The sequence below is a fragment of the Sander vitreus genome, chromosome 11 (genome assembly GCF_031162955.1).
Source record: "Sander vitreus isolate 19-12246 chromosome 11, sanVit1, whole genome shotgun sequence".
NCBI lineage: Eukaryota > Metazoa > Chordata > Actinopteri > Perciformes > Percidae > Sander > Sander vitreus.
Window position 1 is genome coordinate 26,625,355 of NC_135865.1, and position 10,580 is coordinate 26,635,934.

The 10,580-nt window shown below is 41.9% G+C and overlaps 1 protein-coding gene across 1 annotated transcript; it reads right to left on the minus strand.

Annotated features, from left to right (window-relative positions):
- Positions 1-222: 222 nt before the first annotated feature.
- LOC144525856 (trace amine-associated receptor 6-like) lies at positions 223-1,564 on the minus strand. Its single transcript, XM_078262920.1, has 2 exons — positions 1,312-1,564; positions 223-1,033 (listed from the first exon to the last, which is right to left on the minus strand). The coding sequence occupies exons 1-2, from the start codon at positions 1,476-1,478 to the stop codon at positions 223-225; spliced, it is 978 nt and encodes a 325-aa protein (XP_078119046.1). The 5' UTR covers positions 1,479-1,564.
- Between the last annotated feature and the right edge of the window lie 9,016 nt (positions 1,565-10,580).

Here is a 10,580-nt window from a genome sequence, read left to right on the forward strand (position 1 = left end):
GAACACATCTGTGGGTTGAAATAGTCTTCAAACATGAATCAAATATTTTTAAGGAATCTCTGTGTTGCTGATGTGATAGGAAGTGTGCCCTGTATTCTTTGGTTCAGAAAATAAGCGAGAGCCTAAAACCTATAATCTATAACATAGATTCATTAAGCCACATGTAAACATACACACACAACATAGGGACAGGAGCCCTTTCACTCATTTCACAGAGTCTCTTTACAGTATCTGGGCCTCACCGGAGCCAGGCTGCAGTATCTGAAATGTAACAATAAGTCTAATAGTTTTTTTAAACCAGGGGTAGAAAAGAGCATAGATGATTGGGTTTAGGCAGGAATTAAAATAAATCAGAAAAATCATAAAGCCCTCAATTGATGAACCTAGCAAGATATTTTGGCCTGAGAGACTGACGCAGTAATAAGGACAGTAACACATCAAATACACAACTACGAGAACACCAAGCGTCCTGGCAGCTTTAATCTCAGATTTCTTAACTTTAACAGTCTTGGAATGCTTGAGTGAGACAGTTGCAATGTGGGATCTCATTGCTCGAGCTTGAGACAAAGCCACTACAAATACTCTCATGTACAAAACAATGATGACAGTAATGGGAATAATGAAGCTTACCGCAATATCAGCAGCTCCTGTAATGTTGACCACACACTCTCCATAGCAGGAAATATACCTGCCTGGCTGCTTCAGGTTATCATTCATAATAATAATGATATAGACAAAAGAATAAATCCAACACAGTAAAAGACATATTGTAGCAAGTTTTAGAGTGATCTTGGTGGGGTAATGCAGTGGGTCACAAATTGCCACATAGCGGTCAACAGAAATGAGCACAATGTTTCCTGTGGAGGCAGTAATTAAGATACCAGGTAACATGTAATACAGCACACACATGAGGTCACCCAGGATCCAGCAGGACTTTGTCAGGAGGATTTCTACTGGCATCACCACAAGGCCCACAAGAAAATCGGAGACAGCCAGAGAGAGGAGGAGGAGGTTGGTGGGGGTGTGGAGCTGCCTGCAGTGAGATAATCTCATCATTGTAAACACTATCAGCATATTATAAATAGCAGTTGTGCCAAAGCAATAATGATAAAAATCACATCCAAAATAGTAGGCCAGTAACCAGTATTTATGATCTCAGGGCCACCACATACATACATACACACACACACACACACACACACACACACACACACACACATATATATGAAGCCACTTCTTACTGTAAATACAAAGACAGTGTAACAACATGTAACAACATTTTAGCATATCCTGTGAAAGAAAGTTATGTACCTGAAGTGTGAGATAGAGATGATTACCAGCAGGTTGAGAGCTGCAGTGAGCAGAGAGATGAAGGCCAGCAGAATATAAATCAGTACAGCGCCAGAGTGAGGACGCTCTGGCTTCCTGCAGGAGAAGTTGAGTTGTGGAAAGCAGTGATCAACTTTTTCCGACTGCATCACCAGAGAGAAGAGTAGGAGAGAAGCTGCTTAGCTTTGGCAGCTTTCTCAACAAATGCCTTGGTCACACAGCTTATTTATCACTTTCCCCCTCATGGAAGATGATCTTGCGTCACACTCTCTTGCATCATACATCTACATCTTCTGCGTCTTCATCACCTCTCTCTGATGTTGTCCTTGTCAAATAAGAAGCATGGCTGCAAAACTGTTAGTTTAGTTTGGAGTAAGATAAAATCACTTCACCCTGAAAGAAACGATTTTATGAGGTTAAACGTGAGGACATTTTTTGCGTTATAATGTATTTTGAGGTCATTTTCCATAAAAGTTTCTGTACATTCAAATAATATCAAAAATTTTTTAAGATTATTTTTTGGGGCATTTTTATGCCTTTCTTTTCACATGACATATGAAGACATGAAAGGGGAGAGAGAGGGGGAAAGACATGAAGCAAAGGGCCGCAGGTCGGAGTAAACCTCTACATATGTGCGCCTGCTCTACCAACTGAGCTAGCCCAGCCACGTAATATCAACCTTTACATGGTGATAGTCAGGGTCATCCTGAACAAGATTAGCATAAAATAAAGATTTATTTATTTGAATGTACAATATGTAATTTTCTGCTGCTAGGGGTCTCTCAATCAAAACAATGGATGGTGAACACAGACTTTTGATGATGTTGGGATTATGGGAGTTGTAGTTTTCATAGTTCACGGACGAGTTTACCCATTTAGGTTTTATTCACCTTACGTTTAGTAAGTTTATTCATATCATTCTAATAAAATAGCGGCAGTTGCCACCACATAGTACGTTTTTCTTGATTAGATTTGCCAGGGCTGCCAACTCTCACGCATTGGCCGTGAGACACACGCATTTGATTGGTTTCACACGCTCACATGCCACACCCCCGATTTCTCACGCTGAAGTGTCAACACGGTCGGTCAAATGCCTGAAAGATGAGTTTATCTATAGATCTACCTGTTGAGCCACTCCTGATGGACTAGTTATGCTTTCAGAGACGGTGAGGGGGTTCAAGAGCACCCCCCTGTCTGTGGAATCTTCGGAATTTTCTCACATTTGCGATGCTACTTCACAAGACATCCCAGGCGTATTTCCCCCCGCATTTCCCCACCTTCAGGTATGTATGATTTGAGCATTTATTGAGTGTATTTATTGAGTTACCCAGTATCAGGCTTTGTTTTACACTGGCAGTGATTCCAGAAATGTGCAGGAGGAGCCGATTATTGGGTGTAATTGAGTTAACCTGGAACATGAGAGCGAGGTGTTGTGTTCATGGAGAGACGAGGAGGAGGAGGATAAGGAGGAGGGAGTGTGAAAGGCTACATTAAGTTAAATATTAGGGCTGTCAGCATTAACGCGTTAATCGTGATGCTATTAAGGGCCGACACAATGTGATTAATTTTTTTTAATCGCATTAATCGCATGCCGGCATGCGATTAATTTATTTTACACTTCACTCGGCTTTGCGTCGTGCCTGACGGCTACTATTTTGACCCTTTGGCGCTGCCGTACTTCTTCATAACACATCTTCTGCTGTAAAATGCAGGCAGGCTGCCGGCATGGAGAAAGACAGCAGCAACACACTTCTGAATGGCGCTTTTCTTTTAAAAAAACTCCCGGACGGCTCAGTAGACAAGTCGAAAGCCATATGCACATTGTGTAAAGCCGAATTAAAATATAACTGAAGCACGTCAAGCTTGAGCTACCACCTACGAGCTAAGCATATCAACGTGACGCAGTTTGATGCTAGCGGGCTCAGACAAAGCAGTATTTTGGAGAGTGCTACTTGCCGACCTGTGGATGAAACCAAATCCCAAAAAATGACTACAGCTCTTGCAAAATGGGTGGCAACTAACTGCAGACCTGTCAGCATCGTAGAGGACTCGGGTCTTAAAGAAGTGCTACGGTTGGCCCATTGACGTCTGGAAAAATCTGTATATAAAGAGTTTTAGACCATGCTTTAGGCTAACCAGATGGTACGTGACTCATAAGCATACAACGTATCATTTAGAGTAAAAAAACAAAAAGAAAATCCCAAAAAAGTCAAAGGTACAAGACTGTGTACATATCGTCATTTCAGAGCGAAGGAACTACTCATCCCATAAACCACCGCGCACCACGGCTAACCGCTAGCTGAGACAGCATGTAATCACTTTAAAAGACCCTCAAAATAAAACCTGAAAATAACCGTTAAATATATAACGACTGTTACGTCAGCTGTAGCCGGCTTTACCCAGTGTTAAGTTTGAGTTAACGTTATTTTAGACTGAATCAAGCTGTCAGCAAACGGTTAGCCAAATTAGCTGTTAGTTAAACTAACGTTAGCTTCCCAGCAGAGGCTAACGGCAGAAGTATGGAACAGATCATGATTCGTGCAGTGTCGTAAATCCTCGTGACAGATCGTGCAGGCAGCACAGATCGGGTACTGACCACCCCCTCTCCTCACCAGCATGAGTTCCACCAATCAGAGGCATCACTGTGGGATTGTGGGATTGTTCAGGATTGTGGGTAATCAAGTACTTATCCAAGACATCGCGAAGAAAAGACATTTATCTCAAAACAAGGGTAGTGCCCCATGATTTTTGGCGTCTATAGGAGCATATACAATCGCTTGGTCGTGTGCATGCTGGTTTTAAGTTAGTTTATGTACACTACTTCCCCAGAAACACATGGAGTGTGCTTGACACATTTGTCATACCGTCGCTTCTGGTGAGTGTGGGCCAGGTCTCTATTCCATGCAGAAGAACCGAAGGCTGACTGAAGTATATGAGTCAACTGTATCACATAGTCAGCAGGAGAACCTTGCGTAGAAGATGGTTGGCAGGCATTCTGGCTGCCTGACCATGTGTGAGAAAGAATGGAGTGAAACCCATTGTAGAGTGAGGGCTGGGGTTAGCTACTTGGTTGAGGAAGTCATGAAATTCACCAGGCTGCTGAATCATGCCGTCACACTGAGGATGATAAAGGCTGTTTCTTGTTAATGTATGCCCAACTGTTGGCACAGGTGTTTCACTAAGTCAGACTCAAACTGATGTCCTTGATCCGTGTGCATCATTTCCAGAATGCCATGTTCACAGATGAAGTTTTCAAACAGACATGTTGCCACTGTTGTAGTGCGCTGGTCTGGAATGGCATAGAGGTTGACATACTAAGAAAAATCTTGAACAACAAGTACATACCTGTTGCTACGACTTGTGATAAGAAGCTCAAGTATGTCAGCTGCAACCTTTTGGAATGGCTCAGTAGCAAAAATTGTTTTCATTGGTGCTCTCTGGTGTGGTATGGAACTCTGTCTTGCGTCACAAGGAGCACACTGCTTGCACCATATCTTGATGTGATGAGCCATGGATGACCAGTTTCACAACTGCTGAGCATGTTTCAGGACTTTATCTGCAGACAGATGACCAGCTACTAGATTTCGATGCAGCAGCTGTAGAACAGCGTCTTTTAAGGTGTGAGGGACAACAACTTGATGCAGCAATGACTGATATGTTGGATTGAAAACATTAGGGCAGAGCAAACCATTATAAAAAGTAAGTCTGAGATACTATTGCCAAAGTGCTTTTTCAGCAGGTGTGCATCTTTTCATGCACCTGAATGGTGGTTTCTGACATTTAACCTTCCAGTTAATGACCTCTGACAATATAGAATATTGTTGCTGTTCCTTTTTAAGATCATCCTTAGGGAATTGAAGCATAATTGCAGACGAGACAAACTGTATAGCACACTGTAAATCTGGACCAGGAGGCTGTGATAAAGTAGGACTTGAAGGTCTCTTGTCAGAGTGTGGACAGACAGCAGTGGTAGAGATCTTGTGTCAGCAGGGCGACGTGACATGGCATCTGCATTGAGATGACTGCAGCCATCTTTCTGTATTACAGTCCACTCAAAAGGGTGAAGTTCAAGAGCCCAGCGTGCACAGCGACCAGTCCTGTCATTGTCAATAGGTATTTTCCTGAGACCCAAGAGAGGTTTGTGGTCTGTGACAATAATGAAGGGCTGCTTGTAAAGGTAGTGGCGGAAATGTTGTATTGCCCAGACAATAGCCCACAGTTCTCTGTCGTAGGTTGACCAATTCCTTTCTGCTTTTGTTAGAACATGGATAGCATATGCAATTACCTTCTCCTAATTTTCCTGTCTCTGAGCCAACACAGCACCGATAGCAGAGCTTGAAGCATCAGTGTAGAGAAAGAATGACATCGTGAAATCAGGGAATGCAACCACAGGTGGGCTTGAAAGGGATTGTTTCAGGTGTAAGTGAATACATTATGCGTTTCTAGTTCCAGCTTACATTAGGTGTATGGTTTGGTATACTTTCTTGTTTTGGTCTTATTTGATAGAAAGTAAGGCTTATGTGTTATCCATTTACAAATTACCGGATCACTTAGGCGTTTGGCCTTAGGGAATGACTGTTTGTTTGTGTGATTTGGGTGATCAGATCCTTAAAGCAAAGATTACATCATGTGTTAATGTGTCAACTCGAAGTTGCATCACAAATGTTTAGTCATGACAGGTGAAATGATCTCAGCTAAAAACAATCTGTGTACTTAAAGTTGTTGTTCTATTTACTGTAGCAGTGATTGCATCATGTTGATGTTAGAGCTTGTTTCTTCTTACAGTAACACCTTTGATTGCAGTGATATCATCATGTGACACTAATGAAAGCAGGTGTGAAACGTTTCTGAGCCAGAGAGATACACTGAGAGAAGCAGCTAATGGGCTACACAATTAGAGTTTGTGTGTGTGTGTGTGTGTGTGTGTGTGTGTGTGTGTGTGTATGTGTCCCACCCTGGGAGAAAGACACCCAAACTTTGTTTTTAGTCATTTTGCATGTTTTTGTAGTAAAGAGAGACCTCTTTGTGCTCATTTTATAACTCCTTGTAGTCGCCTAGCTTGTCAAAAGGCACATGATAATGCCTTAATGTGGGTCCTCCTTTATTTACCAATTTAGAGACCTTGTTTTGAAGTGGAGGCCTGTGTCAAAATATGTTGGAACTTCAGTATTTCAGCTGCTGTTGTGCTGACTTATTGCATATTCCTTAATCAATTTGTGTTTAATCAAGTTACACAGCAACAGCAAACCTGAATACTCCATATAAATACTGTACACAATGCAGATGAACAGGGAGCAAACGAGGGCTCGTTCTCACTTCTGGGGCCACTATCTGGTAATCCATCCATGGCAGGTAATCAGCAGCTTACAATTTAAGTAATTTAGAGCTCCGAGCGTAAAGGGACAACCCGTGCCCTGAAAGTTTTTACATATGTGACTCAGTTTACCTTACAGTGTGCGTCAGGCAGCAGGTTTTAATGTAAATGAGTATTATCATGTCAACATTGATTACAACTACATTCAGCTGCAGTGGGGGAGCGCATGTCATGAGACTGAGCCTATCACAAATACTCTAATACAGAACAGTAGATGATGACAGTAATAGGTTTCATAAAGTTGATAACTGGTTACTCCAAAATATATTGAGCATGTTGTTTTGGTCTTAACTCGAAGAATTGTTTAAACACATTTTTGGATGTAAAAAGAAAAAGGTTCTGAAACATGAATCAACTAATTTTAAGGATTCTCTGTGTTGCTGATGTGTGATAGGTAAAATGCCCTGTATTCTATGGCTCAGGAAATAAGCCTAAAACCTGTAATGTATAATATAGATTAATATGTATGCATACACACTAGGGGTTGCACAGACTAGTCGACTTTACTCCTCCACAATGATGTTTTGAGCTTGATGTCAACTTGTCGCTGATCATGTGGTTTTGTCACTAACAACATAGACCTGTAGTACCGTCACTGGCAAAATTAGTCAAAACCCCAGCTCATTTGGAACTTCATTTGAAAGCCACGAAACATTTGGGACATAAGGAGATATTGGAGTTAAGGACGAGGAGGGCTGCCTGTAGCTGTTTGGATTTCTTCTAAGCTAAAGGATGTGTGCATTCAGCTGTTTGTGTAAAGACACGCAGGAGCTACGTGCTAATGCTAACCTCACAGGCTGTCCAGCATTGGATCACTGGATTATCGCATGGAGCCCAACGTAGGAGGTATGACTCGTGCTACACTTAATGGCCATTTCAATTGCGTGCACACATAACTAAGCATAAACACAATGCATTTGACGGATAATAGACTTTGCACTGAGTGGTTGTTTACGGCAAACTTTTGATTGACTTACTATCACAGAGATGCGCGACGGAGCGTCGGACATAATTACCTGGACTGGTGTGCGTAAAGTTACCGCTGGTAAACCCAGTAGTGTGAGTATAGCGTGTTGAAGCACAAACTGAAAAACGGGTAGTTGAGCTCACTGCAAAAGTGCTTGCTGATAAATTGGTTGCAAAATGCTAGAAAGGCTAAGCTACACAAAGCAAGCCTCTTAAGAAAATCAATAAAGGGTGATAAAATACAGGTATAGAATGCAAAGCATTCCCTTCTCCTGTGATTTTATAGGCTTACGACTGAAATAAATGCCAATCAACGTCATCATCAACTCGTCAACGTCGACTTGACTTTCATCACATCAAAGTCGACTTTAAAAAATCTGAAGTCATGCAACCCCTAGTCAATATCTTTTGCGTTCCACTTCCGGGATTGCTCCGGTGCTGCAGGAAATTCCACCTGATGCATGTATTTCCGTTTCCTTCTGCTTTCTTTTTGTTGGAATTTTAAATTCAGTGGATTTCTGAGGACTATGGTTAACTGCTCCTCAGATCTCTGCAGGGTAAATCCAGACAGCTAGCTAGACTATCTGTCCAATCGGAGTTTTCTCTCGCAACACTATTTTGCAGCGGCCCTGTGTGGCGCTTAGCACCCCCCATGACGATTCTGATTGGTTTAAAGAAATTCCATTAAACCAGAGCACGTTTTCCTCCCACCCCTGAATGCTATGTGGAGTAGCCAGACTCTCCTTCAGCGCGCTTTGGAGGAGGGTCTGGAAAATGCAACCCTTATTACACACAGAACATACGGACAGCAGCTTTTACATTACATTGCAGTATCTGAAATGTAACAATAAGTCTAATAGTAGAAAAGGGCATATATGCTGGGGTTTAGGCAGGAGTTAAAATTATAGCTTAGATCTGGCCCAAAAATTCAAGCCCAACCCAACCCGAGCCCGAGCACGTTGTGTCCGAGACCGGCCCGGCCCGACACTTTAACTGGAATTATGAGCCCGAGCCCGATTTCAACCCAACACTTTTTTAATACGTGGGCCGTTATAACTGACGTTCTCAACTACAATTCAGAGTTGTTTGAACTCAACGCATTTCTCTGTGAGGGCTTGCTTCACCCTCATGCTTGGAGAAGTAACAAAAGAGGACGTTGAAGGCTGACTATCACCTTTTCTGCCACGGAGAGCCTGCTTCATGTGTCTGTTCATCATCCAAGTCCCCGTTTTATTTGCTGTCATAGGCGAGCAGCATGCTGCACTTAGCCTAATGCACTCGACAAAGCCGACACATATGTTGTCACTGCCCACGACTTGTTTAAAATGGTTCCATACCTCCGACTTTCCTCCAAACTTGCTCAAAGGTAATTCTCCTTTTTTTCTTTACATCCTTAAGCTCCATGTTGCACTTAAGCTACACCATACAGCCCAGTAGCCCCGGTGTGATGCTACACCATACAGCCCAGCAGCCCCGGTGTGATGTGTGCGAGAGGAAGAGACTCCGCGCATGACACGTGTTGCATTTTGTAACTATAGTCCAACTTGTGTAACTTTTTGGACACATTTGTTACTTTGGCCTAAATATAGCCTATATAGATAATATTTCTGATTATGGCATAGCTTTCTCCCCACCCAATTAGGCTAATAAAGTAATGATTAAAAAAAACGGGTCGGGTTCAGGCCCGGGCAGAGAATCTAAACTCTAGTTAAAACACATAAGAACAGGTAATGCAGCTTGTGTTACTTTGTAAACCTGTTTTACTTTACTTTAAAATAAAATGAATTTAGATTATGATTCACTGACTCAAAGTGAGGAAAAAAATCAGTTTGTAAATTAATTGACTTACTCCACTGAATATCTCTGTAGAATTATTGATTTAAATACTTTATTTGGCCAGAGCTTTTTTTGTTGACTCAACATTAACATGTTTAAACACATTCCCCCCAACACAGGAGAGGCTGGTGACCTCTGACAGTTTTCTCACCAAATCTCCAAATCTTTTTATTTATTTATTTTTGTTCCATTACATTACATTACATAACATTTAGCTGACGCTTTTATCCAAAGTGACTTACAATTGCTATATATGTCAGAGGTCGCACGCCTCTGGAGCAACTAGGGGTTAAGTGTCTTGCTCAGGGACACATTGGTTGATAATGATCACAGTGGGATTCAAACCCACACCTAAGGCATGTGCATATCTACTGCGCCATCACCACTTGTTTAACCTGACTTTAAGGTCCTTTACATATTTGTTTCAACATTAACATGTGAAGAATATATTTTGTAGAATATTAGTAAAGAGGCCTTAAGCCACGATTGACCTTACTTTTTCTGCTTCAAAAGGCCTGGGAGTGATAAGACTTGTGTAGGGTGCAGCTGGATCGGAGAAGAACCCAGAAATGATTGACACAGTAACAAAATGAACTTTGGTGAGAGAAGCAGAGAAAACAATGGTCTAGTTATGAGGTTTGCGCAAATTGCTGTGAGAAACCGGACGTCTGGAACAGATGCACTGATATGCAGCGGTGTACCCTGTGGAAGGAGGAAACCTGAAGAGGATAAAGGGAGAGGGAAAGGTCAGGTTTGGGATTCAGACTGTTGGTGTTAGGGTGAGAGATAATTGTCTTGAAGGAAATCTGATTCCTTATGCATAAGTTGTATTTTCCTTGCAATATCATTTACTAAAGTGTGTTATACACTAACTAAAATATTCCTGTGTATTGATTTTCTGGTCTAACATTCAATGAACACAAAACTTAAAAGAGCAGTATTTGAGTTGACCAAACTGGAGTCAGAGGGACTCTGGCCTTCAGGGCCAGACCAGAACCGGTCAAATTTAAACCTTCAAACACACATTTTCCTTTAACCCAGACAGGCCTACTTTCTGTCACTCCACAGTGTCTCT

What these genes read in the sequence shown, in the direction of transcription:
- LOC144525856 (XM_078262920.1), bottom strand. Translation starts at nt 1,478, where the DNA reads ATGCAGTCGGAAAAAGTTGATCACTGCTTTCCACAACTCAACTTCTCC. An exon ending in ATCTCTATCTCACACTTCAG is followed by an intron (nt 1,034 to 1,311) that starts GTACATAACTTT and finishes ATCTCACTGCAG; the next exon opens with GCAGCTCCACACCCCCACCA.